This window comes from Dipodomys spectabilis, unplaced genomic scaffold, assembly GCF_019054845.1.
Source record: "Dipodomys spectabilis isolate Male_0828 unplaced genomic scaffold, ASM1905484v1 ptg000148l, whole genome shotgun sequence".
Classification (NCBI taxonomy): domain Eukaryota; kingdom Metazoa; phylum Chordata; class Mammalia; order Rodentia; family Heteromyidae; genus Dipodomys; species Dipodomys spectabilis.
The window spans coordinates 5,995,157-6,017,346 of NW_024870825.1; the positions used below are offsets into that span (position 1 = coordinate 5,995,157).

At 40.1% G+C, this 22,190-nt stretch overlaps 1 protein-coding gene across 2 annotated transcripts in view; it reads right to left on the reverse strand.

Annotated features, from left to right (window-relative positions):
- The window catches only part of Kyat3 (kynurenine aminotransferase 3), a 54,495-nt gene that overhangs the window by 15,408 nt on the left and 16,897 nt on the right, over positions 1 to 22,190 (reverse strand). For both annotated transcript variants that reach the window (XM_042692358.1, XM_042692359.1), the window contains 8 exons: positions 19,413 to 19,471; positions 18,288 to 18,432; positions 14,075 to 14,224; positions 12,055 to 12,141; positions 11,509 to 11,634; positions 11,294 to 11,414; positions 4,946 to 5,022; positions 3,642 to 3,731 (listed from right to left, as the gene is read on the reverse strand). In XM_042692358.1, coding sequence (XP_042548292.1) covers positions 3,642 to 3,731; positions 4,946 to 5,022; positions 11,294 to 11,414; positions 11,509 to 11,634; positions 12,055 to 12,141; positions 14,075 to 14,224; positions 18,288 to 18,432; positions 19,413 to 19,471 — 855 coding nt within the window. The remainder of the gene's footprint in view (positions 1 to 3,641; positions 3,732 to 4,945; positions 5,023 to 11,293; positions 11,415 to 11,508; positions 11,635 to 12,054; positions 12,142 to 14,074; positions 14,225 to 18,287; positions 18,433 to 19,412; positions 19,472 to 22,190) is intronic.

Genomic DNA, 22,190 nt, shown 5'->3' on the forward strand with positions numbered 1-22,190 from the left:
CATTACCTATCACATGTAATCCTTGCTCTAGTTCAGGAAGTCAGTTTAGTTGAAATAGGCTACAAGGTACAGAACACACGAGTTGCTCTTTCAGCATTCCTCAGTAAGGCAGAGAAGCCAGGAGAAAAACTGAACCAAAAAAAAAGAAGGTCAATATTGTTAAAGGCTAAATCTCCTTAAGTCCATATGTTGAAACTCTCATTCCCAATGCTATGGTATTAAAAGGTAGATGATTTGGGAGGTAATTAGTTCAGAAGAGTAGAGTTCCCAGGAATGCTATTAGTGTCTTTGTAAAAGATAGCTAACCCTCTGCTCCACAAAGAAAAAGTGGATATCCATGAGGAAATAGATTTTCCTAAGACAAAGACAAATTCTCCATTAGAACCTTGATGTGGGATCAAGGTTCCAGCCACTGGAACTATGAGAATGTGTTACCCATTTAGTACTTTGTTACATTAACTTGCATGGACTAAGACATAAAGGACTATGCAGGTATCTGAGAAAGTAGCAGGTTAGGAACATGTAAATGAGTCAGAATCAGGGCATCTATAAAGAACCAAATCTGCACAAGCAGAAGGAAAGAATCTTGGCAAACAGGCCCAAAGAAATGTAGGTCCCATGGTTTCCCTTATTTGTAATATCTAGTATATGTATGAGTCAAGCGGAAAAGGTCAGATAATGTGATGTCAGGAAAATGAACCCTTAGATGTGTATTTTAATGTTTTTTTTCTTTCATGCATGTGTTTCTAACACATTTATAAGATTATCTCTTTGTTGCTTTGTATGTCCCTCCTCCACAGTATAACCCCTGCTTTCACTATATTTGATGTCAGTATAACTTGTGGAGGAGATGGGGAAAAACCATTTGTTTAAGGATACAGGTGGACCTGTTGCAACAATGAGAAGTACAAGTTGTCATGCCCAAAACGAGCTTTACAACGTTGGTGCGGGGGGGGGGGGGGAGGAGGAGAAGGATTGGGATTGGGGGGGAGGGGGGAGGCTGGGAAGGGATGTGAAGGATAAACAAAGGAGGAGGCTGCAATGCTTGGTAAGAAATGTACGCATTATCCTGCCCATGTAACTGTAACTCCTCTGTACAGTATGTTCACAAATACAATTAAATTAAATTAAAAAAAAAAAAAGAATCTTGGCAAACAATGAACAGGGATGACTTAGAAATAATGATACCAAACAAATGAGGAGAGCCAGGGTAATAACTGGGAGTCTGGAATAGCTAAGGAATAAGCAAAGTGGTCAAGTTATAAAGTAACTGATCAGAAGCAAGAGATGACAAGAACTAAAGGAAAAAATTTATTTGTTCAATAAATACATACCAAATACCTATGTTAAGTCTGGAATTCAGATAAAAGAGATGAAAATAGAAAAACTAACAAGATAGGCATTGTCCTTGCTTTCCGGGATCTTTCAGTGATCATTATTTTGGAAGTGAGGACAGAGGTAAGGAAGAAACAAATAAAAAGCAGAAAGCAGGGTATAATTTGTTCTCTTGGAAGAACTGAAAGAAACCAATGTAGCTGACAAATAGCAAGAGACATAGTATGCTTAGAGATGAGAAAGGGAAAACAGAGGGCAGGATCAGGGAAGCCTCATGGCAAAAGAATTTAGCAGCAAAATAGAATTAATATTGTTTCTCAGGTCAAAGAAACCAGAGATCAGTTTTCAAACAGAAAGCCAAACAGGGCATCTTGCAGAAGTGAAGAAAAAGATGGTTTACAAAAAGAGATTTCTTTCTGTCTTTGTCTTAGCAACTACAGTATTCACTATACTGAAGACTTAGCGCTAAAGAATGTGAAGTGCAGAGATATAAATGCCCATCGTTGCCAGGCGCTGTTGGTTCATGCACATAATCCTAGCTACTCAGGAGGCTGAGATCTGAGGATCACAATTCAAAGCCGATTCAGGCAAGCAAATCCGTGAGACCCTATCTCCAATAAACCACCAGAAAACTGGAAGTGGTGCTGTGGTAGAGGGCTCACCTTGAGCTGAAGAGCTGAGGGACAGTGCCTAGGCCCAGAGTTCAAGCCCCATGACCGGAAAAAAAAAATGTCCATCATAACTCCAATATTACTCTAGGCTGCTCTTCTCCCTAAAACTCTGTATTCAGTCATCCACCAAGATTTTTGGCTTAACCTTAAAAGTATATGGAGAATCCACTCACTTATCACCCTCATACCCTCATATTGGTTCAGCCCATTGGCATTTTTCTCCTGGGCCTCTGGTACAGGTTTTTTTGTTGTTGGTCCTGGGGCTTAAACTCTGGGCCTGGGCACTGTCCCTCAGCTCTTCAGCTCAAGGCTAGTGCTTTACCACTTTAGCCACAGCACCACTTCTGGCTTTTTTCCTTTTGCTTATGTGGTGCTGAGGAATTGAACCCAGGGCCTTGTGCATACAAGGCAAGCACTCTACCACTGAGCCACCTTCCCAGCCCGTTGTTTTTTTTCCCACTCAACAAGCAATAGATATCCTTGATAACACAAGGAAGACTATGCCATTCTTGTTATCAAAACTCTCCCATGACTTCTTTTTTTTTTTGGGGGGGGGGTCCGGTCGTGGGACCTAAACTCTGGGCTTGGGCACTGTCCCTCAGCTCTTCAGCTCAAGGCTAGCGCTCTACCACTTGAGCCACAGTGCCACTTCCGGCTTTTTTCTTTTTGCTTATGTGGTGCTGAGGAATCGAACCCAGGGCCTCATGCATGCAAGGCAAGCGCTGTACCACTGAGCCACCTTCCCAGCCCCTCCCATGACTTCTTACATCACTCAGACCTACTTGGGCCAGCTTGATCTGTCTCCTAGCCCTCTGACCTTAGCTCCTTCCCCTCTTATCACCTGATCATCTCATTCCAGCCTCTATGCTATTCAATGATATAAACATGTTATCTGTACTGTCTACCCATAGGCCTTTGCACTTGCTGTTATTTCAATGCACAAGGGTTTTCAATAACTACATGAGCTAAACCTTCCTTTTGCTGCTCAAATGTTGTCTTCTTAGCAAGACTTTCAAAGATTACCCTATCACATGTCCATCATATGTCCTTCGATTTCCCTACTTTATTTTTCTTCTTTATATCTCTTAACATCTGACATTACATTTAAAAACATTTATTACGTGTGTCCCCTGCAAGGTATATACTGCATGAGTGCAGGCATGTTGTCTGCTATATTTCGGTCTTTCGAGTTTCTACCACTTTCCAAAAGTGCATCAAATTATAACTTTGTCAATGGATGAATCCATTAATTAGGTCAAAGCCTCCATGGTCCAACTGTCTCTCAGCATAATATAGATCTAGGGTAAATTTTCAAAAGACTGCTGACTGTTTCATAGACCCAGAACTTCTAATTTTGCTGAGCAGTGCCATTGTCCTCTAGAGAGTTTTTGAAGCACTGTATTTTCCCACCAACAATTTATGCATATTCAAAGGCACAACCTGATATAAAATGAACAAAACCCCCAAGTCAAACAATCTTGATAACAGTGAGTCTGCACCTAAATTTCCAAATACATTACAGAACCCTCTCAAGAAGCACATGACAGCATGAACTAAGTCAATTCAAATGCAAAATATAAAATTCTCACCTTTACCAATAAACCAGGCTATAACCTAAATTTCTAGAACACGCACCTGTAAAGGAGTTGGACAGGTATAAATGGTGTTTTGTTGCACTGTCTGTAAATGCTTTATCAAATGATGAGGGCCAATGGACCAGCCAAGCTGGGAAAAGAAAAACAAAGTAGTTTTAAAAAACAACAATAACAAATTTAATAGTCCACAGAAAGCTTGAGCACAGTTATATAAGGGTTAAATAAAGACATTCAGAAATGTTCACACTATGAAAGCAGGACAGTGTGTGGACTCTGAAGCATTTCAGCATTCTTTCTGTGGAGATGTTTCCAACTGGAGTCAGCATGCTCTGCCTTCATCGCTCAGCTCTGCCTTTGGAAGTAGACTCTAATCTTGATCAACCTTTTCTCTTAGATGCTGTCCTCACCCCCCTCTGTTTTCACTATGTAACCCAGACTGACCTTGGACTCCTGATTCTCCTGCCTCAGCCTCAGGAGTGCTAGAGTTACAGATGTGCACTATAATTTTCTACTTCTGACACTTCGAAGGTGGAAGCAGCAGCATGGGGCTTGTTTGAATTACAGACACAAGTAACTCTATGAGAGCCTATGGGATTCCTCCAGAGTTAAATCATATAGACTCAGAATCTCCAGGTCTCCTAACGATGTGCTCTGAATCACAGCATGTTCAGTAGAAGTGAGGCTGGAAGGGAATTAAGCTGCAGCCAAATGAATTGTTATTGTACTAAATGGCACAGAGGTTAAATGTTTTGATTCTGAAGCCAGGGCCCCTGCCCTGCCTTGAACTTAGTAGCTGTGTCATCCCAGGCATGATATTTTATATTTTACTCTTCTATGTTTTAATTCCATAATCCACAAAGCAGGGAAAGTAGTTCCAAGAAGGAAATGAATTTACACATGTAAACATTTAGAGTCGGGCACATAGAGGCAGAATATTAGCTATCATTTTCTCCTTTTATACCAATAAGCAATAATCTGAAATTCCTTTGTAAAGGAAAAGTAGTATTAGTTGATTACTTACAAAATTTAAACAATATTGAAGGCTTCTTACTTTTAAAGAAATGACCAGATCTTAAGAAGGATGAAGCTCAACATGAAAGCTGAATAAGTCAAAAAGTAAAAAAAAAAAAATTAAAAACCTGTGTAAGTGGAGTATGTATGCACATAACACATATAACGTGACAAAAGATAAAATAGGTGCTTATTTTTAAGCAGTTTGTTTTTTCCCCTTCTTTTGTGGAAAGGTGAGTGCTGATCAGTAAAGCCAGGGCTTCTCACCTGTTAAGTACATGCCTTACTACTGAGTCACATGCTCAGCCACAACCAAGTTCCTCCTCTTCTTACCTTCCAGCCAGTCACACTAAACGTCTTCCCAGCACTGCCGATCGTTACTGTTCTCTCCCACATACCTGGAAACGTGGCTGAAATGGGACCCAAAAAAGGGAGATGCTTAAAGAACTGTTTCTAATCAATGTACATGTAGTATAATCTAAAAACATAACCCAAGTACAGGAATTCAAAGTATTAACTGTAGTATAGGATAGCTGTAGTAGGTTACTTAAGATAATAGAATTTGAAGCCCAAACTGAGGTGAAAATACTTTACAATACTTCAGTGGTGTGCCAGGTAATTTGGAAATAAATTGAATAGTTTCTGCATTGGCAAAATTATTTCCAGGGACAGTAGGGGCAGTAATACAAGCAGGCAGTGATCTGGTGGCATCTGGTGGCTGGGTGGACCTAAGCTCCAGTGGCTGTACCTAGTTCCTGTCCTGTAGCCTGGCTTTGGCTGTCCTTATGACTATGGGATAGTCCTTTCATTGTCCTTTTTTTTTGGGGGGGGGGTCTGGTCGTGGGGCCTAAACTCTGGGCCTGGATGCTGTCCCTCAGCTCTTCAGCTCAAGGTTAGCACTCTACCACTTGAGCCACAGCGCCACTTCCGGCTTTTTTCTTTTTGCTTATGTGATGCTGAGGAATCGAACCCAGGGCCTCAGACATGCAAGGCAAGCACTCTACCATGGAGCCACTTTCCCAGACCCTTGTCCATTTTTTTTTTTTTTGAGATTTTACAATTCATGCTTTCTAGAGCAACAGCTCGTGCAATGTGGTCCCACTATAGTAAGCTACTACTGGGGAATTTCTAAGACAGGAAAATTGTACCCAGGGCTTCATTCCAGACCTACTGAATTAGCTGAACTAGAGGAGGCAGACCCAGGAACTAGTGTGTACTTCGTTTACAACTCCACTGAGCTGTATATCCCCTGTCATGACTATATTCTTTTTCATTTGTCTACCTACCTTCCCTTGACCCCACCTCCATCTTTCCAGTGTCTGGTTCCTGGTGTTTATTTTGTTGGGCTGTGGGTTAGTCTTTACAAGGAATTATACCATTTGGATTTTCCCCAAATATATCATACTTCAGTTACTACATACATGTACCCTTGCATATCATCCCAAAGTATTTATGTATACATTTATACATTAATTCATGCTTCCACATATGAGAGAACATATGTATTCTTTGTCTCTCTGGCCTTGACACTTAACGTGATTTTTTCCAAGTCCTTTCATTGTTTTTGTTTTGTTTGTTTTGTCAGTCACGGAACTTGAACTCAGAACCTGGGCACTGTGCCTCAACTCTTTTGCTCAAGGGTAGCACTCTACTACTCTGGAGCCACAGCGCCACTTCTGGTTTTCTGGTGGTTAATTGGAGATAAGAGTCTCACAGAAATAATCTTATAGATGCGTTAGAAACAAATGCATGAAAGAAAAAAAAAACATTTAAATACATATCTTAGGGTTCATTTTCCTAACTTCACCTTATCTGACCTTTTCTGCTTGACTCAAACATATACTAGATATTGCAAATAAGGGAAACCATGGGACCTATGTTTCTTTGGGCTTGGCTTACTTCACTTAATATAATTTTTTTCCAAGTCTTTCCATTTCCTAACAAATGGGGCAATGTCATTCTTTCTGATGGAGGCATAGAATTCCATTGTGCATATATACTACATTTTCTTGATCCATTCATCTACTGAGGGGCATCTGGGTTGGTTCCAGATCTTAGCTATGGTAAATAATGCTGCAATAAACATAGTTGTGCTGGTAGCTTTAGTGTGGTCTTGTTTGTAAACATTTGGGTAAATGCCCCAAAGATTATTTCTTTGTTGCTTTGTATGTCCCTCCCCCACAGTATAACCCCTGCTTTCACTGTATTTGATGTTGGTATAATTTGTGGAGGGGAATGGGAAAAATAAGTCGTTTATATAAGGATACAAGTGGATCCATTGCAACAATGAGATGTACAAGTTGTCATGTCGAAAACGAACTTTACAACTTTGGTGGCGGGGGGGGGGGGGGGGGGGAGGGTTGTGGGGGGGGGCTGGGAAGGGATGGGAAGGGTAAACAAAGGAGGAGGCTACAATGCTTGATAAGAAATGTACTCACTATCTTGCCCATGTAATTGTAACCCCTCTGTACAGTATTTTCACAATAAAAAATTAAAAAAAAAAAAAGAGTCTCACAGAACTTTCCTGCCAGGGCTGCCTTGGAACAACAATCCTCATATTTCACTCTCCTTAATAGATAGGATTACAGTTGTGATCCACCAGTGGCCAGCCCATTGGTCATTATGTTGTTGTTTTTCTAATTTCCTTTATTGTTATTTTAGAGGTGATGTACAATGGGTTACTTTTATATACATCACGTAATAAGTACATTTTCTTTCTTGGAGTGTCATCTGTTCCCTCACTCTCTTCCTACCATCTCCACCCATGAGTTGCATAGTTTACTTTCATCAATGTCCAGTGCTGCCCTTTGATTATTTTTGAGACAAAGTCTTGTTTCTGCCCTGACCAGCCAGCCCTGCAATCCTCCTACAGTGCTTCTCTTTGTTGCTGGATAGACAGGTGTGTGTCACTGACTGTAACAATCTCTCAAACTTTATCACTGGGCTGGTTTGAACCTCTATCTCCGGATTATGGCTTCCCAAATAGATAAGATTACAGGCTTCAATCATTGTGCCCAGCTAATTCTGACTTTTCTGAATCTTTATTTATTCTGGTGCCAGTTTGTGGGGCTTGAACTCAGTCTGGATGCTGTCCCTGAGCTTTTTTTGCTCAAGGCTAGTGCTCTACTACTTGAGCCACAGCTTCACTTCTAGCCTTTTGGTGGTTAATTGGAGCTAAGAGTCTCATGGATTTTCCTGCCCAGGGGCTAGCTTGGAACACATTCATAAGATCTCAACCTCCCAAGTAGCTAGGATTACAGGTATCAGCCACTGGTGCCTGGCTGTCACCTTACTTAATTTGATTATAAAGTTCTTTAGATAAAATCTCACATCTTTCAACTTGTTTTTAGTAGCATAGCAGGAACTTTTGTATTGTTCGCAGTATCTGTATCCACAATGGGAAAATAAATGTTCATTTCTGCAGGTCTGAGTCTTTTTTTTCTTTTAATATGCTCATATGCAAGTAAAAGTGTCTACCACTCTGTGAGGCAGCTAAAGTAAGTTTTAAAGTGATGCAAATTAATTTCAGTCTAGTAAATATCTATCATTATTTGTAACTGTAGGAAAACTACTAAATGATAAAGATTATACTTGCATTCTCTGTGCAACACAACACAAACAGAAAAGATAAGTGAAAATATTTAGAAGGATCATTTGTAAAAAAGAATATTGTAATATTTAATGTTATTACAGCCTTTTGAGTTTTGAGATGTTTCTTTCTTCACAAACAATACCAAAAGAACATGACACATACTCTGGCTTCCATCTAACCAAAATCTAAACTATATACAATGAGGAGTATATTAAAATAATGATATACATCCTGAATCAACAAGGTCTATCTGGAAAACAATATTTAGAAATAAAACCTTGAAAGTAAATATCACCCTGAGGAACTAGTGCAGTTCTCCCATGTTTCCACTCTGTACTGAAAATTAAACATCAAATGCAGGTGTCACTCAACAAAGTGTCAAAACGAATCATAGTAGTTAAATGAAGAGCTCAGTGATATGTCAGTGACTAATTTTAGCCATATAAAAGTGGTTGTCTTCCCCCCCACAAAAAGTAAGCAGATCCGTTGAACAGCTTACAAGGAGTATATACTAATTTGGCAAATGTCCATGTATTAGTAGATACAGGGGTAAGAAGAGAAAGTTTTCTTTTGCTGACTGAAATATAATTTTAGAAAAACTAAATATAATTTGGATGAAAATTAAATATAATTTGAGTAAGAATCTGATCCAAGAGGAACATTTCATAAAACAAACCTTAAATAATGTTAAAATATGGAAAATGGTTATGTTCTTTCAATCAGGGAGATGGAAAAGCACAAAGACATGATTACAGAGAGCTCTGCATGTGAATGTGGTCATTGCAGGCAAAACCCAAGGCAACCAACCAGTGAAATAAAACAAACCCCAAACAAAGCTTTCCATGTCTGACGACTTTAGAAAACTACAACCATTACATTTTGAGTTGCAGTGACATCTGGAAAGCAATTAGCTTTTGCAGTTTTCAGTTATGACAGACAATGCTTACCTTAGCCCCAGCAGCACTAATGATTTCTCACAGGTGACTGCAATTTCAGTAGAAATCAGAAAAAGAGGAGACATGATAAAGAGTGCAGCACAGTGTTGCTTGGCTGGCAACATGAACAGGACACTAACTGTAGGATGTGTGGTTAGATATATAGTCTCAGTGCATTCACATTAGAAAAGGGTCTCCCAGCTTTGTAAACTGAGGAGCCGGCCTTCTGCATCTTTCACTAATGGACCATTGTAGTTGAGAGATCTTTTTGTGTGTTTGCGCCAGTACTAAGGCTTAAACTCAGGGCCTGGCCTCTGTCCCTTAGGGTTTTCCACTCAAGGTTGGCACTCTGCTATCTGAGCCAAATTTCCACTTCTGGCTTTTTGGTGGTTAGTTGGAGATAAGACTTTCCTGCCTGGGCTGGCATCCAACTGCAATTCTCAGATCTCAGCCTTCTGAGTAGTTACAATTTCTGGGATGAGCCACAGGTGCCCAGCTGAGAGACTTCTTTTACTGCAAACAGATTGACCTATCTAAATTATTGTCTAGTGAACTCTTTTTTTTCCCACTTGTTTTAAATTAGTGGGATGTTATACCAGCTAAAACAAAGTTTAGTTACAGTACATCTTGCAAATCTTTAACAATTATAGTTCTATGCAAAGAGCTTGTAATTCATATATCAAATCAATAAATTTTGTGATCATTTAAAATAATCATAATAATCTTTCAGAATAAGTATTGCTACATTAACTACTATATATATATTTGCTGGTCCTGGATCTTGAACTCAGGGCCTGGACACTGTCCTTGAGCTTCTCTGCTCAAGGTTAGAGCTCTACCACTTGAGCCACAGCACCACTTCTGGCTTTTTCTGTGTATGTTGTACTGAGGAATCAAACCCAGGGCTTCATGCATGCTAGGCAAGCACTCTACCACTAAGCCACATTCCCAGCCCCCAACTACAAAAATATCAATTAATCAGGTTGGAGTCACTTTTTTTCCCCCTTTGGTTATGGGGCTTGAACTCTGGTCTGGGTGCTGTCCTTTAGCTCTTGGGCTCAAGGCAAGAGCTTTACCACTTGAGCCACAGCGCCACTTCCGGTTTTCTGGATTAATTGGAAGTAAGTCTCATGGACTTCCCTGCCTGGGCTAGCTTTGATCTGTGATCCTCGGATCTTAGACTCTTGAGCAGCTAGGATTACAGGTGTGAGCTACCGGCACCTGGCAGTTGGAGTGATTTTTAAGTGGACATTGTTCAAATGACTTGAGACAGGAAATTTTCTTCCACAGTTTTCTTATACCTGGGGTTGTCACTTATCTGACAGCGAATGCTAAGGATAATGAAACCAATTATGATTTTTCTTTTGATTTCTAATTGCCATGTTTTTGTTAAGAAAAAGAAATCCTTAAGAGTTTTAGAGTAGGAGTGGAAAGACACCTAAGACACTGATGTGTGAGAGATATCCCAGAAACAATGGCAGAAATCCCAGGCAAAGACCAAGTGTTAGTTACTGTCCCTGCTGTCCCAAAATGCCTTGGCATTTTGGCAACTTGCTCAGTGCCAACAGTTCAGAACCTGTCAGGAACAGTGACATGTCCAGTGTCTTGTTTTTTTGTTTTTGGTCGGTCGTGGGGCTTGAACTCTGGGCCTGGGCGCTGTTCCTCAGCTCTTCAGCTCAAGGCAAGCGCTCTACCACTTGAGCTACAGTGCCACCACTTCTGGTGGTTTATTGGAGATAGGAGTCTCACGGTCTCTCCTGCCCGGGCTGGCTTTGAACCCCGATCCTCAGATCTCAGCCTCCTGAGTAGCAAGGATTACAGGCGTGAGCCACCAGCGCCCGGCTGTCCAGTGTCTTATATCCCGAGGAATGGCAGGATTTTCTATAAGAAGCCACAAAAATGGGCAAAGGAATTCTCTGCTGGGATCACAGCTTTATAGAACAACTCAGTATCTCTTCTAAATTTGGACTACTTGTCCTTCAAGTGATTCTCTAACTCACTCAACCCTATTGACCTAAATTCTATTTTTAGGTGTTCATGCAGGCAGATACTCCTTACGAAGAGAGTTTTAAAGCTGCCTGAGGTCTTTTCTAATCAGTTGATACACATGTGCCAAGCACATTTAGATGTGTGGTCCAGCATAATAATGAGTACCTATTTTTATGTGCTTGTTTCCTGTATATACCAGCCACTCATAAACCTCGTCACTGATGCACAGTATGTCATATTTGATGCAAAGGTCCGCAATTACTTGGAGCTCCTCTCTGGTATACACCTACACATATTCAAGGAAAGAGCACAGTAGTCAATACACCCAGAAAACAATAACACAACGACAGTATGTATAAAGAGGTAAGAGACTTGCTTACCTTGCCAAAGGGATTATGTGGAGTATTGAGGATAATGGCTTTGGTTTTCGAGTTAAATTTACTTTCCAGTTCTTGAGGATCGAAGGTCCAGTCAGAACTAGACCATTTTTTTCCAGAAACAGGTTTCTAAGCATGAAGAATGAAGATGTGATTTAAACAAAGTAATTCACATTTGCTGTCTTACATACAAGTTACCTAATAAGGAAAAGAAATTGGAGGTAGGCAGGGCAAACTACATGGTAACTACTGAATGACTGGCAAAGACAGTGAGGAGAAAGGACATTAGTTCTAATGTGAGAATTTATGAGGACCTGAATCTTACACTTACACCTGCTAAATGGAAAAATTGACCCTGTCCACGTAATATCTGTTAAAGCCCTTCTCTTCCTTTCCTGGGACCAGCTATAAGTGGTTAACATGTGAGGCACAGTAAGGCTAATAGAAGATTCTGTGGTTCATCTTAGTGCATTAATTATTTGGAGAAGACTCACAAAAGTTATCAAGGTAACTGATCCTTTAAGCATATGAATAAGCTGGCAAACTTACAGATCTTAGGGGGATAAATACAGGTGTGGCTCCAGCCATCTTTATCATAGGTTCATAGCAGTCATAGAAAGGCACCATTATTATGACCTGAAATTAAAGCAAAGAAAAATACAATCATGGATCACTAACACATGTGAAATACACGTTGAAAAGGACAGCCCTGGCCTTCATGGGGCTAGTGTTTGAGTATGAAAAACCCTGGGTATAAACTTGTCCAGGGAGTCTAAGTTGGAGTCCCTGGTGCCTTTGGAGGGTCTATGGATCATTTGCAGTGGAGCACTTGAAATGGTAAGATTTTTATATGTGCACAGGGTGATTTATCTGGGAAAAGGGGCTCATACCTCTAATTATATTCTCAAAAGGATGTTTTATTCAAAGCCATGAAGAATGTCCTTATATTTCAAGTTAGCAAATACATTAGAGGATATAAATGATGTACCAGATAATGAGTGGAGCAGGTCTGAAAGGAAAGAGAATGCCACAGTGCTCTTTGACTCAGAGTGCTAGTTTACACAAGTTATTTATCCTGAGAGTAAAAATGTTCTTTCTTTTCAGAAGCATCACACAACAGGGAGGGGATGCCTGTCTTTTCCCCAAGTCCTCTGGAGGATCTCCTGTCCTTTTGCCCCTTTCTCTCCCCATCACTCCTCCTGGGCTTTCAAGAGAGTTCTCAAACCAGCTAGACCAGTCACTAGCCTATCTTCAACCTATCAGCTTGATCTAGCATTCCTAACCTTTTTTTCATTTGTAGAAGGGGAGTTCAGACATACAACTTATGACTATCATAAAATATACAGTCAGTTATTCTTTTTACTTTTTTGTATCTACCGGTACTGAGGCTTGAAACAGAGCCTCATGCTCTCATTAGGTTTTTCTTCTTCTCATTAGGTTTTTTTTCTTTAGCCACACCTCCACTTTTGGCTCGTGGTTAGTTAATTGTAGATGAGAGTCTCTCAGATTTGTTTGCCTAGGTTGGCTTTGAATCATGATTCTTAGTTCTCAGCCTTCTGAGTACCTAGAATTAATGGGTGTCAGCTACTGACACATAGGTCTTCCTACTTTTTTTTTGATTGTTGTTGTTAGTAGTGGGGCTTGAACTCTGAGCCTGGACACTGTCCCTGAGCTCTTCAGCTCAAGGCCAGTGCTCTACCACTTGAGTCACAGTGCCACTTCTGATTTTCTGGTGGTTTAGTGGAGATTAGCGTCTCCTGGACTTTCCTGCTCTGGCTGGCTTTGAACTGTGATCCTAAGATCAGCCTTCTGAGTAGTTAGGATTACACGTGTGAGCCACCAGTGCCCAGCGAAACCTATCTTTTTAAATACCTTTTCTCTAGTGGTACCTACCTATCCTTGGTGATTTTCTGAATAAATGAACAAGGTCAAGAAATATTAAAGTGGAAGATTTATAACAGCAATGGAGACAGGTGTTAAGAGTTGGTCTTACATTTCAGTACAAAATGGCTGAATTGATTTGACATTCCTGTTATATATCCTCACACTCTATTGCTCAGATTCTACTGGACATGAAGCAGCATTGACCCAATACTCGTTGACTAAGTGAGATTAAGAGTTCTTTTTCTTCCTTATTAGTTTACTACCCTTGCGTTTTTCTCAGCAGGCTGGAAAAATAAAAAGAACAAAAAGTAACCAAGCAAAGACATCTCCCAGACCTCGTGACAAATGAAAGAAGCCAGACTCAAGAATCTATCCTATGTGGTTTCACTTATATCAAGTGCAAGAGCAGAGAGAACTAGCTGGTGGGGTAAGGAAGTGGAAGATGGGCAGCTTCTAGGGGAAATAGCTTAGGGTGCTAGAAACATACAAAATCTTCACCTGAGGTTTAGTTAGATGGAGGCTTATCCAGTTCTACATTTAAAAGGCATTGGCTTTACTGTATATGTGATAGACTTCAGAAATAATTTAAAATAGAAAAGGGAAAGAACACAAATTAAGTAAACATTCAAAGGTAGAATAAATGATAATGATAATACAGATATTACAATAACGTGAGTATGCTTACTTCATCTCCCTCATCAACCAGCCCCTGGATGGCACTGAAGAGAGAGCCATATGCTCCTACTGTCACGAGAATTTCTTTATTTGGATCAATTTGCTTCTGATAACATTTTCCATAGAGGCAGGACAGAGCTTTGACAAGTGATGGATGACCCTGTTGGATTAAAAAGAAAAACATAATCAAAGCTGGAATTTGCTAATAGAACCAACACTGTTGAGGTAATATAACTTTAAATGTTAAGAATTTTTAAAATTTGGGTTAATGTATAGAGTTACAAAGAGTAACATTTTTTTAAGAGTAGTATGGTTAGAACTCAGGGCCTCTACCATTTGAATCCTATCTCCAGACCTTTTAATGTTAGTTATTTTTCAGATATGGTGGTATTTTTTTTTTTTTTTGGCTTGGGGCTTGCCTCAGACCATGAGCCTCCTCTCTCTGTCTCCTTGTAGCTGGGATTACAGGCAGCCACTACTATATCAGAGATAGCTTTTAGCTGTTCAGATAGTTCTTTGATAGTTCAGAAATTGTTCTGAGTCAGAGATTCTTCTTTGAGATAGTGCCTTACTAACTTTTTGCCTGGGCCAGTATTTTCACCTTTCAAGGAGTGGGAATTACAGCTATGAGCCACCTTGCCTATCTTTGTATATTTGGGGGGATTGAACTCTGGGTCTGGGCACTGTCCTTGAGTTTTTTGACCTCCACAGAATTAGTGCTCTAATATTTGAGCCATAGCTCCACTTCCAGGTTTTTGGTGGTGGTTGACTGGAGATAAGAGTCTCATAGACTTTATTGTCTGGGCTGGCTTCCAATCACAATCCTCAGATCTCAGCCTCATGAGTAACTAGGTGTGAACCACAGGTGTGAACTATAGGTGCCCGGAAGCAACACATTAACAAGAACAAGAAACAAAAAGCCTTTCCCTACTGTTAGAGAGGTTCCTACAAGAATGGTTATGAAAGCTGGGCGCTGGTGGCTCACGTCTGTAATCCTAGCTATTCAGGAGGCTGAGATCTGAGGATAGCGGTACAATGCCAGCCTGGGCAGGAGAGACCGTGAGACTCCTATCTCCAATAAACCACCAGAAAACCGGAAGTGGCGCTGTAGCTCAAGTGGTAGAGCGCTCGCCTTGAGCTGAAGAGCTGAGGGACAGTGCCCAGGCCCAGAGTTCAAGCCCCATGACTGACAAAAAAAAAAAAAGAAGAATGAAGATTTGTTAATGATGAAAACTCTACTAAATAAAAGGTCTAAGAATACATAGTGTTTAAGTGTTTGTTTTGTATAGGATGAACTTGGGTCATTCCAACATTGCTGGATGGGTCAGCAATGTAATTCATGCAGGAGGCACCTGTGAATCTCTAAGAATTACATAGAAACAGAGTCACCCTTACATACTTTAGCAATGCAGTGCAGTGTGTGGTGTGCATGTCTCTATGGACAGTACAGAGGTGGCCTGGAAGGTAATGGGCACTGGCAATGGGTGGGGCACAGTTAAGTGGGTCTCAAATAGGGCCACACAGCAGCAGTCTGGGTGGGGAAGGCCAGTATCAACCGGATGCTCCTAGAACAGTGCAACGCTTTTCCACTCACTGACAAGGCCTTAGGATTCCCTAGCAGTGACAGCTAACTGTAGGTGTCCACGGTGCTGATAGAAGCGGGGACGGGGGTGGGGGGCTGTTTACTTTGTTTTCCTGTTGTTAGAGGACTTCTCTGAGGTCAACAGGTCCAGCGTAGGGCGAAGTAAGACATTTCATTCCTTTCTTTACCAGATCATCTGCAGTTTTTGCATTATCGGAAGGCTATCTGTTCTACTGTCCTGAATTCTAACACTCAACCCTGAATACTCTAGGCCAACAATGACTGCTTATTTTGTCATCTTGTCAAAAACCCCAGAGCATTCTGGAGACTGGAGAAGTTTCCTTCCATTCTTCTATGTTATCTTCCCTTCCTTCCGCTTGCTATTCTCTCCCCTTTCCTTTCCTTGTCTTACTGTCTAGCACTGACTTCCTCCCCCTACCCCGCCCCTCCCACACCGCTTTTGTGCGACAGTACTGGGACTTGAACTCAGTTTTGCTCAAGGCTGATGCTCTACCATTTGAGCCACAGCTCCACTTCTGGCATTTTGTTGTTAAATAGGAGATAAGAGTCCTGCTTGGGCTGGCTTTGAACCATAATCCTCAGATTTCAACCTTCTGAGTAGCTAAGATTAAAGCTATGAGCTACCAATGCCTGGCAACTCCTCATCTTCTTTTGAGAATCTACTCTGATTTTCTGCTTCTATAAGAGTCCAAGTGCAGGTAATTTACCTTTGTTTGAAAGTACCTTGGGATCTAGAGGAGTAAACAGGTCCCTTTGTATTTCCAATGAAGATCTAGCAACTCCAGTTACTCAGTACTCAGTACATATATATATATATATATATATATATATATATATATAGAGGGGGGGGGAGAAGGAGGTGCTTGGGTATTGCACCTTTGTGATTCCCTCCTATAACTAACCTCTTTTTGGTCTCACTGTATGTGACTGTCTAGAATTCTATGTAATTTGTCATATCCCAGCGTATTTTAGATCTAACTTCCGCAGATCAGGGAGAACATGCACCATTTGTCTTCCTGATCTTGGCTTACCTCACTTAACATGATTTGTTCTAGTTCTATCCATTTCCCTGCGAATGACATTATTTTATTCTTTCTAATGGCTATGTAAAATTCCATTGTATATAGGTACCACAGTTTTTGGAAGCACTCATCTATTGTGGGGCATCTGGGTTGTTTCTATAACTTGGCTGTTGTGAACAGTGAAGCAGTGAACATGGAGGTGCAGGTGTCCTTATCATGACACTGGCTCATAACGCTTAGGGTAGATGCCAAGGAGTAGTATGGCTTGGTCCTAGGGAAGGTATAGGTTTAGCTTTTTGAGGAACCTTCAGACTGCTTTCCAGAGTAGTTGTATTAGTTTGCATTCCCACCAGTAGTGCAGCAGGGTTCCTTTTCCCCCACATCCCTGCCTGCATTTGTTGTTACTAGAATTCAAAACCTTGGCCAATATAACTGGGGTTCTTGTGAACTCTTATCCCTGTGCTGGATACTCAGACTCTCTACGAATGCTCTTTTCTTGAACTGGCTAGTCTTAATTTTGGCCCCAGTCTCTGTGCCTGAACTGCTATCTTCCTATTTTATTTTAGGCTTCCTGCTAGGGGTGGGATGGGAGTCATTCAACACCATAAGTTCTTTTCCTGCCCAGGCTAATCTGGAACCTCAATCCTCCTTATCTCCTTCTATCTGATTTCATTTTCTCTGTTTGTCAGTTTTAGGCTGGCAAAAGGGATGTGAATGCATGGGAGTGAAGTATGTGGTTGGGGTCTGTGGGATAGATCAGGGGTGAATCCGTGGGAGCACCACAGTCGAATTCCCACCAGGGTCGAATCCTAGGCTATGGACAGTCTCACATCTTTTACCTATGATCCCGTTTCCAAAGCACAACCCTGCAGACTTTTATAGTTAAAAGACAAAAAGTCAAAAGAGTTTTCTTCCTATCTTCTGTCCTCCCCTATTTTCCACACTGTCATAAAAGAAAAAGACATGCTCAGTTGTATAATAGCTATATGGATTTTTTCAAAGTCAGTGTTTTTGTTGTTGTTGTTTGTCAGTTGTGGGGCCTGGGTGCTGTCCCTCAGCTCTTCAGCTCAAGGCTAGCACTCTACCACTTGAGCCACAGCACCACTTCTGGCTTTTTCTGCTTATGTGGTGCTGATGAATCGAACCCATAGCCTCATACCTGCAAGGCAAGCACTCTACCACTGAGCCACCTTCCCAGCCCCATCAAGGTCAGTTAATTTAGGAAAATGTCTGGTCATCTTAAAGCATTTCATCACCGAAGGATAAAGAAGAGGATCAAGGTAGGACAGAGAAGAAGAAAGTAGTTATTTGGAGACAGAGTACACTCAGAAGCTGGGACTGTGTGTGTGTTTAACAAGATAGAAAGACATGTTCCAAAAGAATGGTTTTTCTTCCATGACTGCTCTAAGATCTCACTTTGGAATAGCAGTAAATAATGGTCCAAATGACTGGAAGTTAAGGAAGGTCATCCTAGAGAGGTAAGGTCAAAGAGAGGAACTCTGGGTTTACCAGGAGTTAACTATGAATAAGTACATGTTTACATATAGACAGCATAATATGAAATGCAAACACGTGCCCACACGTATTGAGGAACTTACAAAGCCCCTTGTGTATTGATTCAGGCTATCGGTGAATGCAACTTCTGATAATGCTTCTTTCACATAAGAAGGAGGTGATATATCTGGAAGTCCTTGGCCAAGATTCACCACAGATGGATCTGCAGCCAACTTGGTAAATTCAGTCCTAAGATGAAGAACAACAATGCTGTAATTAGTAAGTATAATAATTATAAACCTTGCTTGGTATGGATTTAGTCTTATTTCACAATAGAAAAAAATATAACTTAGTTTTGCAGATTCAAAAAACAAAACAAAAAGCTGAGCACAGGTGGTTCATGCCTGAAATCGTAGTTACTCATGAGGCTGAGATCTAAGGATCACAGTTCAAAGCCAGTCTGGATAGGAAAGGCCATGAAACTCTTACGTTCAATTAACCACCAAAAAAGCCAGAAGTAGGGCTGTGGCTCAAGTGGTAGAGTACTAGCCTTGAGCAAAAATGCTCAGGGACAGAGGCTAGGCCTTGAATTTAACACCTCCCCATCCCCCACCACACACAAATAAAACAAGTGTTTGCAACAACAACAAATCATTACCAACAAGGTAAATATCCCTTGTGTAAATAAAAAAAGAAGGCTAAATTATAATTATAATACTATTCTTTAAAATCCTCAATTCCATGCTACCCATATTTAACTAATATATTTTTTTTCAACCATTCCCAGATAGTGCTTAGTTCTCTTATCAACTACTATTAAGAAAAATTCAGATGGATATAGTGCAGCATGCTTGTAATCTCAGCACTGGAAACCCTATCTCAAAAAGGAGACAGTGGGAAGGAGAGAGGAAGGAAGAAAAGAAGGAAGGAAGGAAAGAGAAAGAAAAGAAAAAGAAACAAAGAAAAGTTAATAGTTTAGTAAGATAATAAAAGTAAAAAAAATTAGACAATGTTAAGCCACACAAACCAGATTTCTTTTTTCTGTGCTGTTGTGTCCAGTGCCTAGTATCGAACTTGGCACATTGGCTATATGAAGAAACACAAGTGTGGGTGACCAGCTTCCTTCCATTTCATTTTAATTGATGAATTAAATGAATGGCTCCACTTTTGAACTACTGATGAGGCAAAAAAAAAAATGCCCAATGATGGTTAGAATTTAAGACACTTACCATACATTGCTATCAATTCCTTCGATTCGTTTTGCATTTTTGAATTTCAAAGCCATTTTCTGAAAGAGATAAATATTGAAAGAGTCATTTTAGGTTTTCAATCAAAGATTGGGAAGGTCAGTTAATCAAAAGTCATTCTTCCTTTTTCTGTCATCACCTGGGAATAGTAAGATAAATGAAATAAATTACCTATTATTAACTATTAATGAATAGATTTTTATCTATTAAATAATTCTATTGAATTCCTATGAAATAGAGGTCAGTTCTAGAGTCCAATACAAAATATTGAGGAGGATCCCATTTCCTCCTGTTCTAAGGAATGCTTTTCCTTATTTTTAAAGTTTATTTATTCATTGTACTGGTGTTGGAGCTTGAACACAGAGCCTTATGTTTTCTCTTGCTTTTTTTTTTCCCTCAAGGTAGGTTGCTGTACCACTTGAGCCACAACTCTTTTCAGTTTTTGCTGATTAACTGGAGTTAAGAGTTTCATGTACTTTTTTGCTTGGGCTGGTTTCAAAACAGAATTCTCAGATTTTGGCCTATTGAGTAGCTAGGATTACAGGTGTGAGTACTAGTACCTGTAATCCTAGCTACTCTTATGAACCTTAAGATCATGTTCTTGTCCAAAACTATCACCCTATCACGTTTGCCTATTAAAGGACTGAAACATATTAAAGAACACAATAACACCAACAAAAAAGTTAGCTTAAAAAGCTAATTTAAAGTTGGGTCTTAGTGTCTTGCATCTGTAATCCTAGCTACTTAAGAGACTGAGATCTGAGGATTGTGGTTCTACAGCCAGCCAGGAGATTCTTATCTCCAATAAAACTACTCAGAAAAGCCAGAAGTGATGTTGTTGCTCAAGTGGTAGAGTGCTAGCCTTGAGCACAAAGAGGCTCAGGAACAGCACCCAGACCCAGAGTTCAAGCCCCAGGACCAGCAAAAATAAAAATAAAAAAAAAAAGAAAAAAAGAAACAAGAAAAACTAACTTAAAGGACTGAAATATAGTAAAGACAACACAATAACACTAAAAGTCAGTTTAAGATGTATCGTGACCAGTGCTCTGAAGATCATTTGATGAACACACTCAATGTTTTCTAAGTGAGCTCCTTTTATGGCTTGTGAGAGGAACTTACCAGGTGGTTTAAAAACCCCTGGATACTGGGTTCCAACCAATCACAATTAACATTACAGAGCAGAGAGTATATCTTCATTAACTAGTTAATATCTCCCAAGCTCTCATTCCCCCTATGATGATAATGAACTATTGGGAGGATTAAGATTACACAACATTCCACAGATTCATCAAGTAGTAGCCTTCAAACCCAAACGGACTCAGCCTGAGATCTGATCTCATATTCTCACTCTAGAGCCTATACTTAGACCTACCTTCCTCTCCTAAGGTTCATTGTGTAAGGCCTGCTAAGCTACTATTGAAATGCTGCCTCTTATATTTAGTCATTTCGACCAAGTCTAGCCACATCATGCAAACTAAAGACTGTGGTAGAAAAAGAATATTAGAAGTTACAATTATCACATAGTGTGCAATATTTTAATTCTTCAAGTTCGAAAGTGACATCTATACTATTTCTCAAAAGTATTGAAATAGCTTTGAGCTCATTGCTACCAAGCTGGTGAAAATAAGAAAAATGACTGACAGCTTTTTTTTGCAGACTTTTGTAATAGAGTATTAAAGTAATTTTAATTCAATCTGGAAGATAATGATAATGGTTATTAAATACACCATTGTTCTCATTCTGTTCCCAATAATGGCACTAAAAATGCCTTTCTCTGTCTATTTTTACTCTTTGAAACTCATGTTGTAAGTCACATGCAAATTCTCCAGAGGTTAAAGTACCTTCTAGAATGACATGTGATTAAGTCCTATTGCAACTTGATGATACTCAAAAGACTACTTTTATAAGACAAAACCTCCTGCATGATAAAGAGAAAAAGGGATTTTTAACAAGTGTCCTTTAATAGCATTGAAAGAATGTCACGGCTTTAGCAAGTCATTTAGTGTGTAGCCACCAAAGCAAAGTACAGATTCATAGTGTGCAGTAGATAATTTAAATACCAAATACAATTACATTTAAAATTTACATAGGCCAGGTCTCTTCCTGTGTGTTCCCACTAAATTGTAGTATTTTTTTTTTTTTTTAGCATTCCTCATAGATAGTACTTAAAAAAATTCTTAGCTGCTCTTACAGCTTGTTTAGTGGTACTTGTCAGTGTAAGGTTTGCAAAAAATCAGAACCAATAGGATGTGTGAGATTTATTTATTTGTTGGCTAGGCCTGGGCATTAAAATCAGGGCCTGGGTGCTATCCTTGAGTCTCTTTGTGCTTTACCACTTGAGCCACACTACCACTTCTGGCTTTTTTTTTTTAATTGGAGTTAAGAGTCTCATGACTTTCCTGTCCAGGCTGGCTTTGTACTGCAATCCTCAGATCTTAGCCTCCTGAGTAGCTAGGAGTACAGTTGTGAGCCACTGGCACTCAGCTGAGATTTCCTTTTAAGAAAGTGGCTCATGCCATTTTGTAGTAGGGAAGTCTGAAATCTGTAGGTTGCAGGCTCAGGAAAGAACTGAAGTTACAACTCAAATCCAAAGGCATGATTCTGTTCCTGGGCAAGTGGGACAAGGTGTCAACAAAATGAGGCCCATCCACATTGTGGAGAATAATGCACCTTCCTCCAAGTCTCCTCGATTCACTTTTAATCTCCTCTAAAAATACCTTCACAGCAATATCTGGGTTGGTATTGGAGCAAATATTTGGG